We start from the raw sequence: 24,339 nt of genomic DNA, 5'->3' as shown, positions 1-24,339 counted from the left end.
GACGGCAGTCGGTGCAGGCGCTGGGGTTGCCTGGCGTAGCCCCCTACACCCACCACTGTTTTATTGTTTCTATTTTGAGTTTGAATTCTCTTAGCTTTAGAAACTTTACCTTTTTGAATTAACAAATGGGTGAAAAATTACCATAAAAAATAGAAACGAAGAAAATACTTTAAAAAACACACACAAACCCCTGTAGAAGTAGACCCTTACTCCACTGAATTGCTGTTAGTGTGATGAGACTTCAAAATGGGCATTTATTATGAATTATGGTAGTATGGCTCCAAAAAAATTACAAAAATGACAAAATAAACAAAAAAAGTTAAACATATGTTGGGGGGAGGGGTGGCATATTGATGGGATATGTGTGGGTATGTGAGCAATGGCTGTTGCAATGATAATGTAGTTTTAAACATTATTGTTATTACCTTTTAAATCATTTATCCAATAAAAAATATCTGAAAGAACAAGCATTGAATGTTATGTGCTTTAATGGTTGTATATCTGATGCTTACTTAACACACAAGATGGAGAGTTTTTGAAGGTTTTTTAATACAGTACACATTTCACAAAATCATGTACAAAATGACATCAAGACTAACTCTCACAGGATTCCCTTTTAGTCGAGTTACTTTGAAATGAGAGCAATTCCATAATTCAATGGGCCACTGCATTCAGCACGACTCTTGAGAATGCCCTTGTTTCTGGGCCTGATTTCTTGATGTGCAACAGTAGATGGTTGACACCAAGTACATGGCGTGTTCGAGGGGAACTGGACAAATGACATTTACGAAAACTGATACTCTACACAAAATAAAAGAGAAGTCTTAAAAATAAAACGCTTTCCTCTAAAGGCATAAAACTGATCAGTCAGGCTGTTTGTAAAATCAATTGGAACATTTATAAATCAAAGAGAACAGGATCAGTTGAAACCATTACAAGAAATAATGACAGAAAAAATAACTAGCATTAAAATTATTGTACTGGCTATCTACAGTCCATGTACATGACACTTAAAGGCTGTTTTTCTCGGATAACAGCATCAGCCGGGCAGGGCCAGTCGATCAAGCAGCACCTTCAGCCAATAGAAAAGGTGAGGTGGGCATGGCCAAATATAATGGCTTTGACATGTTTATTTACACACCTGTATCAGAAAAAACATACCCTGTGAAATCTCCCAAACATACAGTACCACGACAGATGTTTTCCGCAAAACGTCAACAATATGCACAACTTTTAAAATGGCAGCGATATTCATCGGCAAGCGAGACTTACAGGAAATACAGTGCTGATGACAGAGATACAGCGGATGTAAAAGGAACTGGGTTGGCCCCTTTTCATTGCTAGATAAGAAACTAAAGACAGCGACTTGACAAAGGTTACTTCTGGTTTTGTGTTCACACAATCTTCATTTTGCAAAGATTCCAAACCGAACGGAACAAGTTTGTGTCACTCGAGTCCTACTGTGAACTCCTTGCAAGTGTGACCTACGGTTTGAACATAACCTGGTACTGCCAATGACAAATAAAATGTTATGTAACAGTTCTGTATTCATGGGATTCTACATGAACGTTACTCAGATACCAAGAGGTTTTGTCCGATTTAAAAAACGTTAGTCCACCTTCTTGTTGCGTAGACGCACTATGTCCAGTAGATACCGGCATGTGGGGGCGGTGTGCTGCGTGAGGATGGTCAAAGCCTTGCCGTGGAGTAATGTCAGGGCGGTCTGGTGGCCCACCGCCCACACCCGGTACCACGGCCCGTAGAAGGGGTCCGAGACAGCAGGACACAGCATGTTGTTGAGATTTACTTCTGTCACCTGGTGGGAGATGAATTGTGAAATTGAGTTAGTCAGTGTAAGGTCATAATGAGTAAGATCCCAAACATCACAAGTACATCAACGTAAATGTTTTGTGACCGAAATACTAGATATGAGAATTCAGTATCTTTGTGTAGCTGTATAACTGATGCATCTTTGTGCATGCTTCACCATCTGTTTCTGCGAAATGTGTGAACTATGAGAACACGATGTTAGCTGCTAAATTCGGTGTTGGGGGCTCCTGTGAAAATTAAGAGCCTGAGTCGCACCATCCACCTCAGTAACACCCGCTCAATAGGTCAAGCAAATATTGGACAGTGCCATCAACAAGTGAACTTCAAAACAACACCAAGAAATTTATCGATGCCTGGAAAGCCATTGTGCAGCATTTTCAGGTCCACCAGTATTTCTATAAAAGCGACAAATACCTTAATTCAACTAAGGCATAGTCCTGGTTAAGCTTAAACCAAGTTGTGCCTGTGAAACCGGGCCTAAATGTGAAATGTGTGTGGTGCTGAAGTAAGCTATGATTTTATTCTGAACAAAGGTGTAGTGTTACATTTATTATCCTACCATTCCAAGACCCTGTAGGAATACAAAATGATAAAGGAAGAGGATGCCTGTGGACAACAGCGCCCATGACATGTCAGCCAGCGGCTCCGATTTATACACACCTGTCAGGAGAGAAACATATAGTCAGTTTTTACATGTGCAGCCTATCGGTCCATGAGTAGGTTCTTTATTTAGACCGTTTCATGCTTCAATATTCAATAAGAAAAAAGAAAGCTGTATTCTATGTCCATTTCAGCAGGATGCTTTTAAAGGAGAATAATTATTTTCTGCAGTTATACAGAAATACTACTTACACTGTCTTTAACTCAGATTACAAAAGCTCCTCAATCATGAAAATGTACAATGCGTTTATATTTATTTATTTATTTACTGAGACTTGTTATGGGTTGAAGCTGACTGGAACATCCACCCATAATGAAAACTGATCGAATATCGCTTCTTATCAACAGAATAACGGTTTTGATTACACACAAATCTCTAGACACGCTAATCGGGCCACTGATTTCTGGAGTTTTTGCTGAGGTGGAGCTGTAGTACTCCTCTGTGAACACTAGATGTCGCTACAGACTTGCCATTTCCCTCGTTGTTGTTGTAGTTTGACCAAATGTGTCACACAGCTGCTGTACACATTTTTTTGTGATTTTAAACTGGAACATTTCAACAATTATTTGGCACAATTACTATGATTATAAATATGTCTTCGATAAGGCATTGTGGTGGATGTGGTTCTGTGAGAGAGTGTAACCGCTCCAGGACTTCTGAGAGATACTCACCTCCTTTTCTTAAGAGGTAGACTGGCACAAGATACAGCATGGAGTGTTGAATATAATAAATCTCCTTCTCAAAAGGCAGCTGTAAAAGACAAAAGTTTGCTTAGACAACAAGAACCGGTAACTATTGCACATACACACTAAACAAGTAGGCTATTAAGACTTTGTAAGCAGCTTTTGCACGGGCAAGCTCACAAATCTTTTTTCCCCCAAATCCTGCAAATGTATGAAGGCATTCAAGTTTAACGCTGTTCATCTGAAATATGAACCAGTTTGAAAGATATGCAAAATACATGCGGACAACAGAAAAACAAATGACATATCAGTGTACATCTAAATAAATAACACAGATGACACGCGATGTAAAAGTCCCTGTGAACCGGAAGCTGCGATCGTTTCTACGTCCGTATTTTGACGCGTTTCCAAGTAAAATTGAATTTCTAATGAGAAAAATAATGGGCGTGGCTTTCGTCTTTCTCTTTTTTTATACTGTATCTCCAATCAATTCGTTACATTTTCAAATAGATCTGGCAGCAGACTGACAGTTGAAGGGGAGGAGTTAACGGATGCTCCGCCCATCCGGCTAACTTGTGTCATTTGAAATGTAAAGTCATTACAGGAAGGAAGTGCATTTTCAGATTTTAACTGAAGATTATGAGGCCACACTCATTCAAAAAAGAGAATGACCCACATTGATAAACTATTTACAATAAACGCTGCAGTATTTTTTTTTTTTTCTGGGATTTAAAGAAATCATCAGTAAACTAAGGGTTACACTTACATATTTTTAACCATATTTATTAGATTTTATTTCACAGAGATAATTTCAGTGTAAATGCATTTATGCACCTCGGCTAAGTATTAAAAAGTCAGTTTATTGGCACTTTTTCATGGTTTCTATGCCCATTAATAGCGCAAAGATTGCATTACAGTAGCATTAAAAGCAATGTTCCAGTATTCATCCACGATTTTGGAAAAGAGAAGCTGTATTGTAAATGTGTGTGTGCATTAACACTATACAGATTGTTTTAACCACCTTTTGATGTTGACAAGATAAGAAGGAAATGCGGTAAAGTACCGGAAACATATTGAAAGGTACAGTACACAGAAACAGACATTTTAGCATGTTAAGAAGTGACAGAGCAAAGATGGAATAAAGATGAACAATGAACCTTAAAGTATCCTGTGCATTCAAACAGCAATGAAGAGAGATGAAATATGGTTCTGGTGTGAAACCTTCGAATCAGTTACATTAGGAATTATAGTGTGTAAATAACTCACAAACTCTTCATATATATATATATAAAACATGCAGTCACTTTGCAATAGGGTGTCGGATGGTTGTGCCTTTAAATATGTTATATTTTGCTTGCTAATACACTAAATTATACAGAACCACAAGTCTGTAGAATGACTAAATAGATGCATGGTTAGACACGATCGAATCACAAAACAAGCCTTGAAATTAAATGACCTGCACGTGCCAGCTTAGAGAGTGCTTTGGAATTAAAAGAATCTGGATAAGGAGTTTTAGACAAAAATTGAGCCTGAACTTAAAACTATTATCCTACAAAGAGCCACGGGTTTATGTAATGCATCACTCAAACTGGATCATACAAAATGGTACAGTGGAGTTCAATAGATGTGAGACCGCACACCCAACTATGTAAATGCTTAAGGGCCAAGTTGCATTACACCAGCTTTACACGGTCAAGGTGACAATACAACAATGCCCTTTGTGTGCTCTGCTCTTGAATATCTAGTTTCTGGTGGATTCATTTTCTTTGTAATGAATGTCTATTGTTTTGATATAGTTTCCTGGTCTGTTTTATGCGTCGATGATGTTTGCTGTATGCTTGTAGAGTGATCGGATGCATGTCACCAGATACATTTCATATGTATGTCTGTCAGCCATTTTAACAGAATTGGGATTAAATATTGACAAAATAATGATATATTAAAACCTTTATTTGTATAATCATGATGAGTGTCAAAGTCATTGTATAAAATTTAACTCAAAGTTCCTTGTTCCTTATGTCGGTTCTTCTAACAAATGAATTGTTTTAAAACTGTATTGATGATCAAACATGTTTTGGTTGGTAAAGGTTCCTAGAATTTCAGGATGTTTAAAGTCACCATAAAACAGAAGTTGCGATAGACTTCTTTTCATTATTGTGACGTGTATCCGAGTGAAACGGCTTCTTAAAGAAAAAAAATGTAGGATGGGGCTTTATTTTTCCCTTCTCTTTTTGATCGTTTCGTTGTTAGTTGAGCCTGGGTGGAGGGCTGGAAATGCCTGGCCTTTGGACAGTTAGAATAGTACCACTTCTTCTTTTTTGCTGATGACATGCGTTGTTGTTGGAGCGGAGCTTAAATTTTTTTATTAAAGATTACAACATTTTTTTAAATAATGGTGTCCAAGGATAAATGTAAACAAGTAAAACAAGTCAAATTTTCCCGTTTGATTTCATGGTGACTTCAAACCAAACCAAATTGAAGACCTTTTTGTGATGTTGTAAGGAAAGCAACCATCGTGTTCTCAGTGATCTTCCAGAACTAACTTTAATATGAATGTTTATCACACAGAACTCCACTGTTTCCTAGTAAGTGCTTTCTGTTGTGTGTGGTAACATCCCATAATTTCACACTGACTGTTTACAGCTAAGAGTGTGAAACCTAAAATAGGAACCAACACCATCAGTTATTTATGCTCATTGAGGGCTTCATTGGTAATTTAGTCATTTACACACTGACAAAAGCTAAATTCTGATGCTGTTAGGACATAATACTGATGTTTCTAGTTATTGTTCTTATTGTTTTAACACCCCCACTTGTGTTATTCCATTAAACATATTATGTCTCATTTTATGATTTTGTGTTATATAATAGAGACACCAAAAAAACGTTTTATATGCTTGCTGTTAGTTTTATCTTTTGCACATTTACATCTGATGTTAAACAGTACTAACTGAACAACTGATAAGTGAACGGTACCGCACAGAGCTAACTGCTACACGGCTGCTGTCGTGCATATTGCTAAGGGAGGAGAAGCCTCTCAATAGCTTGATGTTTAGTAACTGCGAAGTAAAACATTTAAGATGTGTTTGTTTTAAAGCAATATGTTTTCAGGAGATAACTAATAGGAGTGTAAATAGTTTTGTCACTATATCGAATTCGATTCTCTTGATACAATATTTGGCGATACCTCAATGTCAAAAAGTGGAAATGCACATATGGCTGTCACATAAAGATGTGGATAGTGTGTCTTAAAAATCGTTTTAATTAATTCAGATTTTATTTTAACAATGTTGCATTTTCAAAGCGACCGCACAAGAAAAACGTGAAATCAGACCCAGTACATGATATAAATATACAGCATACATAAAAAATAAAATACAGGACATTATTACAAATGTTATCATCTTCATAGAAAGCATAAAAACATAAATAAATAGTAGTTTGCAATAGTTATATCCGTAACAATGATATGTCATATATTTACTCCATGTATCGATCCTTATTGATGTATTGTTACACCCCTAATACATGCAACGAAGAGATCAATATAAATATTACTTTATTCCAGCTACATTTTTTTATGCAAGTATTACGTTTTTACGTTTTTTAATTACAATAGGGTGTTTGCTATTGATGTGTAAATGTAAAACTCTCTTAAAGGGATAGTTCACCCAAAAATGTCTTCAATTCTGTCATAATTTAACCTCAGATTGTTCCTAACCTGTCTTTTAAATATAAATGGCTTATTTTTTCAGCCTGGGTTATCTTTTAAACTGTTTTGCACTATTTGCCTAGCCGAGGGGGCTCCTTTAGAATTATAAAGTTTTACTTAATTGATATTGCATATAGGAATTTATAGTCGGTTTAATTTTTGACCTGTGATTCTCTCTCCTTTATCTTAAATGTGTGCTTTCACTGTGCGTGTGTGTACGTGCTCATGTCTGTGTGTGTGGAGCGTTTGTATGTGGGTATGTCTGTCTTCTGTGTTTTCACCTTTTCTCTTGTTTTTACAGGTATAACTTTAATTGTTTTGCTTATAGTCAATATGTCTCATAGATATTTGGAAGAGTGTCAGTAACCAAACCAAAAGATCATAGTATTTATTTCCCCTATATGGCAGTAAATGGGGGTCGAGATCTGTTTGGTTACTGACATTCTTCCAAATATCTTTCTTTATATTCATCAGAACAAAGAAATGTATAAAGGTTTGGGACAACCTGGGGGTAGGGTGACCAGCACCCAGCAAACCAAATGTGAGACAGGTGTTGACAGCGCTTTGTAGCGTGTTTTTGCGTTTTCGTGTGGATGCAGGTTTTTTTTTAAACGAGGAAGGAAAAACTTAAGTGACAGTTAAAAACCAACAGGCTGATGAAAATGCGGGACATTGGTTGAAATTGCTGTGCTCTGCAATGCGAAGCGTGACGGATGGTCACCCAACATGGGGGTAAGTAAACGATGACGGAATTTTTACTTTTGGGTGAACTATCCCTTTAAGAAGGTCCATGAAAGATTTGTCAATCACACTGAGAAAACACTGTCCTAGCATACTTTAAAGGAATTATTTCAGCATATTAAGATGATTTCTTTTAAGCACACACTCACCAGTCTGGTGTTGACAACTGGAAAGAGAAGCGCTAGAAGAGCCCCATTTAGCATGTGAACCTGAAGCCTTCAAAACAGAAGAAAACTGTCAAAATCATGGCAGAAAACTCAACGCAACTTGTTGTTAAAAGAAGTTTTAAAAAAGACATTCCTCTATAAACAACACCCCAGGATCACTGACATAAATCAATTTCACAGAGGAATAGGGATATTTTATTAAATATATAAAATATATTAATACTATCATATATTTTGAGTAAATGTTGCTTATTGGGGTTGATCTTTCATAATGAAAGGACAGCTCATAAGTTTAAAACAAGACACAAAAGCAGCAACCTTTGAAATGATGTAATAGTCGTTGGCCATATGACTCGTACATGTGTCAAATCTTTTCCTTATGAGTCAAACTTTCCAATGAATCTGACCTTGTCACACCTCTAGCATGCTTCTATGTCTTTTTACACACACTGAAAACAAAACAGCAACCAACTGTCTTCTGTATTGTATGGTTTATAATCCCATATTTCTTTTAACCTATTACGTAAATATTTTGGATGTAAACAGTATATTCAACATATATTTATGTAAACTGAATGTCACTTGAAATGGATGCCGTGAATCTGCTGAGGGGCTACATCAGCCACATGAACAAGTGAATCTCTGGAGTTCACTTCAGGCCTGTTCCATCATGCCGGTCATGAACACTTTCACAGACCAGGCTGAAAAACAGACTGAAGGACAAATACCCCTGTATCCCCCAAAAAACAAGACCTTTACTGTGGTTACGGCCCCTCATTAGTACTCACTAGAAACGCTAACTTGCAGACATCTGAAGTCGCCACCGCCCGCATGCTAAGTTGAATGCTGGTTTGTTACCTAGTAGAGTTTCTAAGCCCTTCAGCTACTTTACTTTAAAATATATAAAGAAAACAAACAAAGACGGTTTAATTACATTGATCACTAAGGACACAAATTCATCCAATGGCAAAGTAGGGAACACATGGGCTAGATTCAAGCTCACACAATCCGTTTTGATGGACTGTCATCTGAGGTCTATTCTCATCTGGGAACATCACCAGTAAAATATGTCTCGCAGAACTCAGAAAGTCCTGTGAGGAATTTAGCACTAACATGTGTCTTTTTATGAAAAGTCAAAATGGAAAATTATCATTGTTCTGTTAAAGCAGTCACCTCCATGAGACCAAATTTACTCTGACGCAGGCAAATCTTGACACAAAAGGGATAGTTCAACCAAAAAGGAAAATTATTAATATCATTTATTCAGCCTCATGTGGTTACAAACCTTTGATCTTCTGCAGAACACAAATATATTGGGAAGATGTTGGTAACCAAACAACGTTGGTCCCCATTGACTTCCACTGTATGGACACAAAACCACCGAGACATTTCTCAAAATATACTCTTTTGTGTTTCACAGAAAAAGTCACATACAGGTGCATGAACATGTTTTATTTTTGGGTGAACCGTCAATATAATGAAGAAAAAAACAAATTAGCAACAAGTACCATAGTTCTACCTTTCTAGTACCATGATATCACCATGTTAGCATCATTAACCAGTACGACCACAGAAAGAATAAACAGTCCAGTCCATCTGACCGGTGCTTCAGAAGCCACCATTTTTAGACATTGTGTATTCAATAAAAACACTTTCTGAAAAACAAGATCCTAGTACTATACGTTATTGTGACCGCTGTCAGACGTCCACAGCTGTCGTCAGTGGACACACGACCTTAAACATAGGAATGACCCCTGTACAGAAGTGTTAGTCAACTTGATGAGCCTTTTTATGTTATCCATGGTCATTTACATAACACACACCACAATGTTTGTTGTCCACACAGAGCATCTGGGGTTAAGTGCTTTGCTCAAGGGCGTTATATTAATGAAAGCTCATTACCTCTCAGGGAACAACTATATCAGAACATGCAACCTTTAAAGTAGTGCTTCAGAACCATAACTATCCCAACGATTCATAGATTGAATTTTTAATGTCAGAGCCCATAGCATAGAGCAACTTCAAGGCAAGTGTTTTTGTTTAAAGGCATAACACAACAACTCTTGAAGGAATGAACCTCAATCTTTATGTTGCCTGTCCAGTCTCCTAAACACTGGGCTTTAAAGGGACAGTTCACCAAATAATAACAATTCTGTTTGTGAATAACTCACTCTCTAGTTGTTCCAAACCTGTATACATCTCTTTGTTTGGTTGAACTCAGAGAAAGACATTTGGATGTCAAATGCTTGTAACCAAACAGTTCTTGGACACCATTGAGTACCATAGTAGAGAAATTACAACAATCGTCAAATGTGCCCCAGGACTGTTTGCTGTCCTACATTTTTCAAAATATCTTCTTTATTTTTCAACAAAACAAACCATGAAGTAATATTTCCTTCTATGGTAGTGAATGGTGTCCAAGAACAATTTGGTTAAAAGCATTCTTCGGAGTATCTTTCTCTGTGTTCTTCAGAACCAAGACATTTATACAGAACACAGATTTGGAACAACTCGAAGGTGAGTATTTTACATAATTTTTGGTTGAACTATCCATTTAACACCTTCAATGCTAACCGAAGACCGCATGCAAATTGGATTATGATGAAAGTCACGTCCTCCCTGAATCAAACCTCAGGCTTCCGCCATTAGTTATCAACACATCGGCGATACTCTGCACATTTAGTTACCCAGTAACTGGGTTCACATTTCTGCAAGAAGTCAGTCTACAATCTTTGATTGACAGCAATTTTCAACTTTCCGGGTTTAACACACCTCATCTTACGATCACATTTTAGTCAGACTTAGCAAACGTTTTGTCAGACTAAAGCGTTCACTTGAATTGTAAGAGTGTGTGAATGAAGCGAGCGATTCTCTCACACCGTCAACTAATGACTATCTTAAGCATCCACAGACAAAAGTGCTGACAGGTCGGAAGGCTATTTTTAAAGACATCTGGTGATAAGCACACGTCTAAATTCCTCATATGCTTCGAGAGGCCAAACGCAAGAGTTACAGTCCCTCTGGATTCATATTCCACATGAGCCACGGGTTAAGGTGACAAAGAGGCTATCACAAATACTCACCTAAAGATGATCATAGCCATTTTGCTAGGTGGACATGCGAGCAGGATGATCTGCAAAAGAAGAAAGAAAGCTTAATAACGACTCAAACTGGCAGTTTTCTATACAAAAAATGTATACATTGGTTTAGTTATGAACTTTGCAATACATTTGTTTCTTGCGTGGGGCTTAACGTTGTCTTTGAAATGGAAGCACAATCACATAACTGTCAACTTCTGGGCACTTGACAAGTCCAGAATTTCTTAACAGCGCTTGTTATCACGTTATCAGTGGTTATGTATAAATCAAACAATCAAAAAGCATGCCTTAAAAATATTAAAGATAAAACAAACCATTTTGGACCATTCAGATGTTGTTTCGAAAACTACATTCAACACCTGGATTTCTGAGACATACTTCAGGAATGCCCACATCTTTTATTAAACTGACATTTTTTTTTTTTGTATAGTTTATGAATTTAACAGTAATGTGCTGTTAGGGGTTAGGGGGTCACTGCTTTGGACTACGATATAGGAAGGAAGCTGAATCCTGTCAGCAGATGTCAGGTGAACTACAACAGGATCTGACATGTTATGTAAGAGGATGACTCTGGCTTTCACTCGCTTGCTCTCAGGGGTGAACGGACCCCAGCTGAATAAAACCGTGCAATTGATATAAAACAATGCATCTTTAACAACCTAGATTTGTATATTTACTTGCATGTGCAATCCATGACTCTAAAGTGTTTTTGAACCCTTACCCAAGTCTCTATAATCTGGTATTAGAAAATGGCTCTGAAAATCGATTGCAAGTGTCTGACCTGCTTTACCATGCACTGCACGAAAAAGCATACAGTTCGGATGATAAAAGTAATTGGAAAAGGTAATATCACGTTTCCTCAAGTCTCATGATATGAGAAAAGAGCAATAAAAACAGCGATGATTGCCTTCGCTTCAACATTTACAAGAGATGAATTTACTTCTACTGGAAATTAATTCAAATCCAACAACCAAACCAATGAGCTTCAAGATGACATCAAACATGCATATGACTCTACTTATGAATTGTACATTCTGTACAAACCCTTACCCCCCACAGGTGCTATTTTCTCAATAGCAGTTAAAGAGACAATAAGCGGGTTTCCATCACACATTTTGAAGGTTTGCATTCGAAACGAGTGATGGAAATGCAAAATTTCAAATTAAAGACTAAAGCTAAAAATTAAAGCTTTTATGCTCGCTTGAGGTGGTTTTTCACTTTTGCAGAAAAGGGTGAATGCGAATAATGGGAGATGGAAACGCATTTGCTGAATAAATTCCCCCACAAAGTCACGAAACTGCACTGAGATGGCGTAACCTGACTAACCAGAGTAGTGATCTTGCTACACATGTTGTTATGCTCATTCTTAAGTGCCTGAATAAAGTCGTCAAAGTATTTCTATAATTGCATCTTAGAACTTTCACGACTGCGTTTCCCGAACAGAAGGCAACCACAAAAGCATTATTATAAGTATTATTATATATGAAAATTATTATATTTAGTGGCTTCTCTTACTTTTCTTACTGATATTAGGTGGCAGTTTATTAGGAAGTGATGGTTCACTAGTTGGATGGAAACGGATTCGCAACTTTGAATAGAAACCAGACTATTGTCATTTATGTGGCTGGTATGAGACATGTCCAACAGGGGTTTTCATTTCGGATAATTTCCCTAACCGAGAACCAACATTTGTTATCCGAGCATTAAACTTAACAATTTTCATTGTTACAAAGCAGCTGTACATGAGACATATTGACTATAAGCAAAACACTTAAAGTTATACCTGTTAAAACAAGAAAAAGGTGAAAACACAGAAGACAGACATACCCACATACAAACGCTCCACACACACAATATGCACATGTACTACATTAACAAACAATTACATCTTTACATTTAGGCATTTGGCAGACGCTTTTATCCAAATTGACTTACATTGCATATCCTATACATTTTACATAGGTATTTGCTATGCCCTGGGATCGAACCCAGAACCTTGCGTTGTTAACGCAATGCTCTTACCACTGAGCTACAGGAAAGCTACTTTACACACATAGACATAGACAGACACACTGGCGCGCAGACACACTGGCGCGCAGACACACTGGCGCGCAGACACACTGGCGCGCAGACACACTGGCGCGCAGACACACTGGCGCGCAGACACACTGGCGCGCAGACACACTGGCGCGCAGACACACTGGCGCGCAGACACACTGGCGCGCAGACACACTGGCGCGCAGACACACTGGCGCGCAGACACACTGGCGCGCAGACACACTGGCGCGCAGACACACTGGCGCGCAGACACACTTGCGCGCAGACACACTGGGGCGCAGACACACTGGCGCGCAGACACACTGGCGCGCAGACACACTGGCGCGCAGACACACTGGCGCGCAGACACACTGGCGCGCAGACACACTGGCGCGCAGACACACTGGCGCGCAGACACACTGGCGCGCAGACACACTGGCGCGCAGACACACTGGCGCGCAGACACACTGGGGCGCAGACACACTGGCGCGCAGACACACTGGCGCGCAGACACACTGGCGCGCAGACACACTGGCGCGCAGACACACTGGCGCGCAGACACACTGGCGCGCAGACACACTGGCGCGCAGACACACTGGCGCGCAGACACACTGGCGCGCAGACACACTGGCGCGCAGACACGCTTTACTGTTCATAAACAGTGTCTGGATCAGTTAAAGGAATAAACACACGACTTGTTTTAGTAAGATGAAAAACAATTTTATGCTGGTTGTTTCTGAGGAGCTAATCATTTAATTTTCCATTGTGTTTGATTTTATCTCATGAACAGCTGGATAAACTACACCTGCTGGTTAATGCTGTGCACCATACTGATCTTTTACACACAAGCATAGTGCGATGATATCATCTAACCCTTAATGAGGAACAAAGCGAATTAACATAAAATTATTTGTGCTAGAATAACTATGTGTTTTAACACATGAACTACTATTGTAAAATAAATACTGTAATGGTTCAGACTTATTTTTTCTGAAAATGTAAAAGACATGTTCATGTTCTTTTTAAACGATGTGTTAATGCAACTTTGTAATAAAACGTATGTCACACACACACACACACACACACACACACACACACTGCACTTCACCACATATGATCATCATTTTCCCTTTTCATCTAAAATTGAAATGAACAGTTCACTAACATTGTAATACTGCCCAGCAATGTAAAAATATTGAGTCAACGTAAAAAAAGAGACTGGGATGGAAAAACATTAAGATACTTCAATTCATAACAGGTGTAATAGTGGTACAGAAACAATGTTATTCAATGTGTTTTTTCATTTGTTTCATTGTTTTATTTTGGACATTTTTTACATATACCCACAATGCTGGCTTTAAAGGGGTCAGATGGCCCTTTACATGTTTTTCTGTGTCTTTGGTGTGTTATAAGTTGCCCATCCATGTATTAGACACGTAAAATTGCAAAAATGTAAGTGTCTGAACAAAAGATGTATTCTATCTAAAAGCGAATGCGAACCCAGACCTGCCTGAAACGCCTTGTGTAACAACACGATTTGACTAAGACCGCCCAAATGTATACCTCAGTAAGGTGTGCAGTCTTTAAATCTCATTGTACCGTCGCAGCCTGATGTTCCGAATATGTTAAGAGACGTTAAATTTTCGTGCAGTATTCGAACAATCACTACGCACTAGTGACCTGGCCAATCATAACACACCTCCCTTTTCAGTGCGATGAGCTTTGTAAAATATCAGGGCATTTCAGAGAGGCGGAGCGTTTTTTAACCTTAATTAGTCAATACACATTAGATGACCACTTAACATTTGCCAGTTAACAATAAAACTTGTTCAAAAGCCTCCTGTTTATTGACACATCTGGAACCACAGAGTAACTGCGACAGGTGAGGAAATCTTCATCTGGTTGCTCCAGTGCATCAAGGAATACCTTGCATGGAGCCAAAAAAAATCTCTATTTAATAGCAAATAAACGGTTTACATTTGGGTATGAAGCATGAAGGCCCATCATTAAGGCCACGTTTAAACGGTGAAAAACAGAAGAGTTTCTCCTTTGCGTTTTTGAAAAGTTTCACGTACACATGAAAGTGTATCAAAACTGTCTGCATTTAGACGGATCCAGGAAAACAGATAAAAACGCAGTAGTATGCACGCCAGGCCAGTGGATGGCGATGTTGTTGTGTAAAGAAACGGGACGTACCTTGGCACACACACATGCAAAGTTATAAGGCAAAAGTAGGGCTGGGCGATATACATAGTCGTTCAAACCAATTATAAATGATCGATGTTTTATGCACAGCTCTTCCGTGAACTACGGCTCTTTGATCAGTACGAAGTACTGCTCGGTCTAAAATCACTATGAGATCGAGTCGTTTATAACGTACATTTGAAAATGCAACACTCGTCAAACATCATCACTATAAATATACTTTATTATCATGAAAAGCCCTGAAAAGGTTTGAAGAACAGTGATAGAATATGACCACTGGCATTTCCTGGAACGAATTGTTCTTCTTCTGTTTTCCATATTCTGAGCCTCTGGCTTTCGGATGTGGCTGCATTTAACCGTAAGTCATTGAGAAACTGAGAGCATAAGAATCGCACAGTATTTCGCCCAGCTAGGGTTGTTCCGATTGACGATACTATCATCTGTCGACGATCCTCAGACCTATCAGCGATAGTTGGCTGTTTGTCAAAATATTTAGCAAACCTTTTATTCAAGCAAAAGGGCTTGCAATGCGTGGCTTAGGCTTTACCTCGTGCCAGAGAGAGTTTATAATGTGCAGGCTTTGAGTTTTCAGCGCACGAGAGAGCTAGTGATGCGCCAGAGAGAGTTTTATCTTGGGCTTTGCCTCAAGCCAGAGAGTTTATAATGTTGGATTTTCAGTGCAAGTGAGAGCTTCCGATACGCGCTGCATGGGCTTTTCCTCGCAGGAAGAGCTATGCGTGTTTAAAATCAGCGCATGAGTTGTTTCCGTTTGGCAATCAAGTAATAATGACACATTTGGATGAATGATATTGGCTTATAGCAATACTTTACTCTCTCGTTTAAGAGAACTAATAATAAAAAAATTGCACACACCAGGTGGCAAACTCCTGTGGGATGCAGAGATGATGTTCGGTCACATATCAAACAGTAGAGGACCCGACGTCTTCACGTGTCAAACTCACTCACAGCAATCTTATCGCTTTGCTGGCAAATATTAGCTAAAGTCATCCAGAGTGAATTGTAAACAGCCTTGACTGGAAACTCATTATAAATGTTGAGATAAGCTTCCTGATGTTACGCAGCACAACACAGCAGGGTTATGAGGGAAATACTGAAAAACTGACTGCACTGAACTGAACTGCAACTTCAAGAGTGCACAACAGGCAAACTGCATTCACCTCCAGGAGAATCCAAGCAGGCGTGAGACAACACCCTGTCCTAATGTGTGATATTGGAAAGTTTGTTTTGTTAACTCTGAATGTGTACTGACGTCAGCAGGGGACAACAAAGAGCTGGGAACAGGTTCTCTGTCTTGAAATAAATCAGTTTATTTGTATAACTTTTTATTGCACAACTCTGATTGTGATTGGAGAGTTGACACATTCCAGATAAGAAACGCCTAAAACGGATAAAACAGGGTCATCCAGGTACTGTATTTTATAGGTGTAGGCTATGACATGTCAAGGTGTGATAGAGGTATTCTACACTGTGAAATGGCAGCGTTAAAGTAAACTAAAATATACCATTTTTAAGTATTTTATTTTATGGGTGTAAAAGAGCAAAGTGTTCTCCTTAAAGAGTAAGTAACATTATATCATAAAAGTTATATTTCATATAGTCTGTTATGTTGCGGTGTTTGAAAGTAAGCAGTCTGCCAAGTTGTAAGTCAGAAACTGCACGAATAACAAAGTTATTGGCTTGTAAAAAAGGGAGTCAACTCTGAATCACATAAATGAGACGTGAATCCTAGTCCGAGTCTCTAACCGCAGTGTATCTACGTCACTAGACATAGTCTGCCTACGTTTTGCTGGGACTGCTGTGACCTTCAGGCTCCTCCCCCAAACACTGTCACTCGTTTGTGATGCGTATGCATCGTGTCTAGAACCAGTGTTCTACATTGTGAAACTAAGTCAGTCTTATTTAAACTACCAAAGGAAGAACTTCTGAGGAAAGAATGGTTACAATTAATTTTCCAAGCTACACCAAAAGAGTATAAGCCCAGGGTCATTTCACCTAAGATTGCTTCAATAATCTTGGCATGTTCACTGCAGGATATGTTAAATGACTATCCTTGAAAGAGGGGCAATACCAATTTTATTTGGACCTGTTAGCTCCACTAAATCACAATCTGACTATTTATTTTTGTCTTAACTTCCTGAAATATTTGTGTACCTTATGTCTTTGTTTTTAGCTAATGCATATAACGCTAACGTTAACATGTACCGTTATTTCTGGGGTATAACAGTTTGTATCTCTAGCTATGAACTTGGCTTATTTATGTGTGTAACAACCAAGGAATGGGAAGAAAGAGGCAGGGACAGGCAAACATTTAACCAGCTTTTTAATGAAATAAACAAACCACAAAACGAAAGTAAAATGCCGGTAGCTTCCTCACGATCGTCTGACGGCCGCATATACCATGACATAAAGTGCAGGCCTGGTCCTCTCTCATCGTACACTTAGACGGAACAGATAACAGAACACCTGTTGTTCGTCCTTTTATGCTTCCGATCTCTTCCGTGAGAGATGCGAGACCGGTGCAATGCACAGCTGATCTTCCCTCACTGCTCTCGTCCCACCTTGCTCGTTACAAAGTGTTCAATCTATTATCGTCTATCTATTATCTACTATAGTCTTCGGGTGTTTCTTCGTCAGACTCCGGCTCAAACTGATAAGCTAAAATCCCCGTCATCTCGATCTATACACTTTATATAATATCCAACTTCCTGCAAACCATAATCCAGAAATGATGGTAGGCATTCCATTTGCAACACATAATGAACGCTTTGACCAATCACAGCAGACTCTCGTAATGATGATAGACGTTCAGTTTGCGTCACATGCTGAATGTATTTGAACAATCACAACAGACTAGGCTAACGAATAGGAGGGGATTAGATGGATGAATCGGGGAACAAATAATTTTAGAGTCAGTCATGAAGCAAGGTAAGAATAACTGCCTATATGACATAATAGTCTTTATACGCCTTGTATGTACATAAACTTGTTGTTGGATACTCCATAAACCAAAGTAGGACAATATGTTACTTACTCTTTAAGAATGAGGCCAGTCACAGAAACCTTTTTGCTCCGATCCTAGATCCTGGTTTAAATTTCTCAAATTAAAGAGCAGGTTTCATGAATCCAATAAAATTACCGGCATTGCAGTGTGTAACTTCGCATTCCTTCAATTTTAACGATCTGCAAAATTCTTAATCAAAAGATTCCATGATAAATTAAGATATTGGCTTCCAAAGTAAGTAGTCGAGTCCGAAACCGGCCAAACAAATCGTTGGGCTTTCGAATCTTTTGAGTGTAACATCGATACATCAGAGTGTAATGCATCAGCACAATCCCCGCCTTCCCGCGAAACAGGAACACTCTGACCTGCCCACTAGCACTTCAGGTAGTATTGGGTAAACAACATGTCGAGGAGACGCTGTGTTTTGTGCCTTGAACGCAAATGTACTTTGTTTTCGCTGCCAGAGGATGACGATGTGTAAGGATCAGTGGTTAAATTAAATTTTTTCCACGATAACACTGCAGTCCAATTCCAACCTTGTGTTATGTACTTGTCATTTTACTGACGATTGCTTCTCAAATTTTGCTGAGTTCAATGCGGGTTTTTCCAGCCGCTTGAGCATGAAAGACGAGTCAATAGCAACTTTATTTGGACCAACAAGCGTCTTTAAGTAGTATGATAAATACGTTATGTGTACATGTTGAATTGAGTGCTCATAATATAAAGTAATTGTGCTATGCTAATCCGTGTTGTTTATGTAGTACAACAGTAGGTTTCCAGGTAAACAATGTCTAACAGTGTTTCAGTTTTAATAATCCAACTCTTACCTCATAATGTAACGTCAGACTGTTGTCGTTGTACAAACTGTATACCTTTATTGTTTAGTCACAGTAGCACTTTGCTAACATCTCTCACATTATGATTTTGTCAAATGTGCAAAGTTTAGCTGTGGTCACGATCCCCTTCAAACAAAATTTAGTTTACTTGTTTATATTTTAAAAACGGACTGCAGCACTATATAATTCTATTATGTAAAGGTGCGTGCATTATCTTTGGAAGGTCTCCCTAACTTGCTCACTTACTCCTCTTTGTATAATCAAAGTAATGATCAACTTTTTGATAGCTGTGGGAGAACAACAACGGGTCAATGATGAAAAAGATCAATAGAAACAAAATAGTCTGAATGGTTTATGAGGATAGATGGAGTACTTGTGACATGGTAATACTGATGCCATTTTTATACACTTACGGTGTCTTTGTTTACAAAATCCTTCATGAGATAAGAACTGTGGTAATGGGGGTTTCGTTTCGGACACGCAGTGTATGAAGAAGAAAGACCAATCATAACTAATTGGGCCAGTTGGCCAATCGTAGCACACTGGAATCGCCGTAGGGAGGAGCTTAGAGAAACGGAAAATTTGAACAGCTTCGCAGGAATCGTTTAGGGATCTTTGAGAAATGGATAGATAAAAAATGCATATTTTAAGAAAATAGCAGTTTTTCTTTACCTTTGATGCATTTGAACATGTTGTTGGGGACTAATAGAACATTAGGAAGAATGTATTTGGAAGAATGCAAGTAACCAAACAGATCTCATCCCTCAAATACTGCTATAGGGAAAATAAATACTTTGGGAGTCAATGGGGGAGGAGATCGGTTTGATTACGGACATTCTTTCTATATATCTTCCTTTGTGTTATATTTATACAGCTTTGGAGCAACTTGAAAGTCAGTAAATGATGACAGAATTTTCCTTTCTGGGATAACTATCCCTTTAAATATAATGAAAAGCATCACATTTTACTGAAACGGTCACTCTTTTCTGATAGCATGTTCGATTTCAGGTTAGTCAACCTTTTAATTTAATAAACTTTAATAGTTTCAGAATAAATTTAGCTATTGACAAATGAATTTGCATGGTGTTATAGAACAAGCAAGATCATTCTTAGAAATAATATCTAATATCAGCAGTCTCTGGGTGAGCAAGCAAAAACGGCTCGCTGTTGAGGAACCCAAACTCCAATGATAAATAAATGGAGAAAAAACCTTGGTAGAAACCAGTCTCAGTCGGGAATGTCAGGTCTCCTCTGGCGAGTCACAGTTACTTTTAATCAAAGTCACTGAGTACTGCGGAGTAAATGTTAACGAAAAATAGGGAGAGCTTTTCAGCTGTGATTTAAGAAATGTCATTTGTCGAAGCTGTTTAGGTGTCATTTTGTCTTATTTTGGGATTGATATCAGAAAACAGGGTTATCATGACCTCATAACCGATTTATACCCTTCTCCTTTCATATTATATTTATGCTAAAATAATGTTAAAAAATAATTCAAATGAGTGTTTTATGTAGTTCCACCCAAATACTCTGTTTTGACATGTTTTGTAAATGCAGCCCCAGATGTTTCGTCACTCCCATCATTAAAACACATTAAACTAACAGGAAGCTCTAAGAAGGGCAGCAGTGCGACTTAAATCCATCAGTTGCTATCAAAAGATTTCCTGCCCAAAGTGCCTCACAATGAAATAAACATCACATATTCATGACTTAATATTGGAAAGCTTCTTCCTGATTCATAAATTTAAAAAGCATTCAACTGAACATGTTGATGACTAATAACATAGATATCCTCCCTCTCTATTCAACATGTACAACATTGAATAAAAAAGCCTAGTGACTAATTACACCTATTCTGATTACTTAGCGAGTGTCTCTGTTAAAGTTTTGTAAATTTAAGGAACAGAAACCACAAGTGATCGTTTGCGGTGTTGGCTTGCCGGCAGTGTTGGCTTTATTAGAATGATCTTGCTTGGTTTAAACATAACATGCACAATGCTGTGTTTTCCCTTTCTGTGTTTTTCAGTTTTCCTTATTTGCTCCTGTTAAGCTGCTTTGGAACAATCCACATTGTGAAAAGCGCTATACAAACAAATTTAACTGAATTTGCAATTGTTCCATTTTAAGCAGATGAAACCTGTCACTGCTAAAATTTGAGGCCTAACTTTTTTATTGTGTGTAAATTAACGTTCATTTTTTCTAGAAGCCTGGAAATAGGTGAATCATAGAAACGAAAAACTGTTGAACCATGTATGTAGAATAATTTCTTTAAAAAAAAAACTTTGTCCCTGAAATAATCCATCTAAATGTCAAAAAGACTCATCTTTCACCGGTTGGTACATCAAAAACCTTTCAATAAACAGATATTATGTGCCAGTGTGGATGAAAGCTGAATGTTTTGACAACCACTGACAACGCACACTTAATAGCAACTGAAATAATGTAACAAGTTTGGATTCGCTCTTAGGTATGTGGTAAGTGTGAACAACAACTTCTAATCACCTACTCACATTCACGACACAGCACCATTGACACCACGAACAGTCCATTTACCAACATGCCATGTCCAAACTAAGCAACTTCCAACAGACTAAGGCCAATTTTTTTCCCCAAGAGCCCAACAGTGTCAGTCAGAAGCCACAACATCTTCACCACTGTCTGGAGCACAGAAAAACCTTTGATCAGACAATGAACAATAAACAAACTTACTTGCACCATTGTGACCACATGGCATGGGTTGAGGAGGTAGATCACAGTCTTTGTGGCGAACTTGAACCCGACCTCCACTCCAAAAGTCATGCAAAGGGCCACCAGCAACAGGTTCTTGCCCCAGCTGTCTTCTCTGCCCTTGCGTCCCACATCTTTAGGGACATGGATCTTTTTGATGGCCAGCAACACCTCCAGCACAGAGATGAACACAATGATCAGACTCTCAACAATCCTCTGCTTCGGGGAGATGAAGGCTGCGCAGTCGGGGCCTCCATTGCCCTCAAACTTGGGGTCCACCCCGCCATACATCCAGTCCAGGAGACTGCAGATGTTATATCGTGACATGTTCCTCTTCTCGTATTGGAAAAGGTACGAACAAGACGGAATGAAGGACAGGACGCCGACCTCTTGGCGAAACATTAACTTCAAATCTGTATTCAGAGCAAGGATGAAATGATCCAGGAGGCGCCCACCTCAGCCGGAGAGATGCTGCATCGGATCCACAACGACAATAAGATCCTTGATGAGAAAGAAACAGCGATGGGTCTATATTTCAAACGACACTTATGAGATGCAACGCACACGGATCATGATCACGACTGGGCGTCAGTCGGTGTTTTACGAATTTTGTATTCTTCGTCCGGACTATTCTTCGCCGAAGCGGATCGTTACACAAAAGCCCTCCGTTTGGCGTCAAACACGACATTAAAATAGTAAAAAACTATCGCGACAGACGTGAGACACATAACCAGGTAGGTGTAAAGCGTCGCGTTGATAAACGCGCTGAGAGCAGACACAGAAGGTGAGATGTGTCCGGGTCCATGTGGCCCATTAAAGATCTTCTCACCATAGAAACGCCACCCTGTTCACGCGGGCACCCCCAAGCCTACGGAGCGCAACGCGCATGCGCCGCTGTCAGTTCCTCTTAGATCTGTGTGCACTCGTTTCCTGAAACGCTATTGGTCGAACGCGGTAACCACGCCCGCAGTTCGAATGTACGAGCTTACGTTTTCCACTCGAGAACAAACTTATTTGCATGAGGAGCAAGTAAACAGAAACATCCTAATTAAAAAGAGCATTTTAATGTTGTTCTATTATTAACGTTTTCTACGCTGTTGTTTCTTGTGTCGTTCTTCTCTTGGATCTGAACAGTTAAAATGAATGTGTACTGCGCTTTTACTTGAATTGAACGGAATGAAATGAAATCAAACAAATATATATATATTTGACATATTAATATAATAGATACAATGAAAACACAGCTGAACCTGTGGTCGGTATTATAAGTATTGCAAAAAAAACAATGAGAGATTAGATAGATTACGCGTATTGATATTAAAACATCTTAAGTATTAGAAAAGTTGTTTCACTACATTTTTTCGAATTTATTAATTGTTGCAACTCACACACTGCCACTACACTGCTAATTCTATAAACACGTGTTTTGACGTGTTTTGCTGCTTCATATTTCCCAGATGAACTGATCGCTTGTTAAAATGCGACCCCTTGTGGTGAATTTAGAAGTTACATTTTTTCTTATTTCTCTATTGTATTGAATTTCTATATATGTACGCTATTGTATTTCTCTACTAATGGAAATTCATTGACTTAGACTTAAATACGTTTACAAAGTTTATCGACGCAGCCAAACATAATGCACGTTACTGTCTTCAGGAATTACGGACATATTACTTTCATTATACAGCAGAGAGTCTGTGTAAATAGGCCTTAATAAAATACACAGATTTATTATAATAAATTATAATGATTTGAAATGTTGAGGTGTGTAAGGAAATGTACGATGGTGGAAACACGGTCAGTGTGAGATTCTGAAATAAATAATGTGTTAGTTGAGCTACAAAAACCCCAAATGGAAGCAAACATTTTTGATGGATAGCAATGTCCATTCCATTCCATTTTCTACCGCTTATCCGAACTACCTCGGGTCACGGGGAGCCTGCGCCTTGGATAGCAATGTCATTTAACGAAATAACCTAAGCATACATTTTACTGATACATGTTTATTATTTTTACACTTAATTGAAAATTACAAAATGCAATAATGTTATATGTTATTTTGTGGTACGAAAAAAAAATGTTTTGACAGTTTTGTCTACCCTATATTCCCTATATTCTATGTATAAGGGAAAATAGTTTTGTTTTATAATGCATATGACTCAAGTATTATTGACCATATAAGGCAGACAAGATGCTCCAGAAGTTTACCCAGCTATCTGTTCCTGGCTCTATCTGTCAGTGGATCACCAGCTTTCTGACAGACAAGCAACAGTTAGTGAGAATGGGGAAATTTGCATCCGCATGATCAGCACTGGCGCCCCCCAGGGGTGTGTTCTCTCCCCACTGCTCTTCTCCCTGTACACAAATGACTGCATTGCCCAGTACCCTTATGTCAGACTTCTGAAGTTTGCAGACGACACCACGCTCATTGGCCTCATCAAGGATGGCGATGAGTCTGCATAGAGACTGGAGGTTGAGCAGCTAGCTGTCTGGTGAATTCATAACAACTTGGAGCTAATAACGCTTAACACAGTGTAGATGAATGTGGACTTCAGGAGAAACCCCCCTGCAATCCCCCTTCTCATCATCATGAACAGCACTGTGGCAGCAGTGGAGTCAT

The 24,339-nt window shown here is 38.7% G+C and overlaps 1 protein-coding gene across 1 annotated transcript; it reads right to left on the bottom strand.

The window, feature by feature from the left end:
• Positions 1 to 527: 527 nt before the first annotated feature.
• Positions 528 to 22,615, bottom strand: LOC130408508 (transmembrane protein 164). Its single transcript, XM_056732061.1, has 6 exons — positions 21,702 to 22,615; positions 10,881 to 10,930; positions 7,780 to 7,846; positions 3,163 to 3,241; positions 2,390 to 2,490; positions 528 to 1,816 (listed from the first exon to the last, which is right to left on the bottom strand). The coding sequence occupies exons 1-6, from the start codon at positions 22,119 to 22,121 to the stop codon at positions 1,610 to 1,612; spliced, it is 924 nt and encodes a 307-aa protein (XP_056588039.1). The 5' UTR covers positions 22,122 to 22,615; the 3' UTR covers positions 528 to 1,609.
• Positions 22,616 to 24,339: the final 1,724 nt, after the last annotated feature.

Source organism: Triplophysa dalaica, chromosome 19 (assembly GCF_015846415.1).
Source record: "Triplophysa dalaica isolate WHDGS20190420 chromosome 19, ASM1584641v1, whole genome shotgun sequence".
Classification (NCBI taxonomy): domain Eukaryota; kingdom Metazoa; phylum Chordata; class Actinopteri; order Cypriniformes; family Nemacheilidae; genus Triplophysa; species Triplophysa dalaica.
Note: the sequence above shows the minus strand (reverse complement) of the source record. Positions and strands in the feature narration are given on the sequence as shown.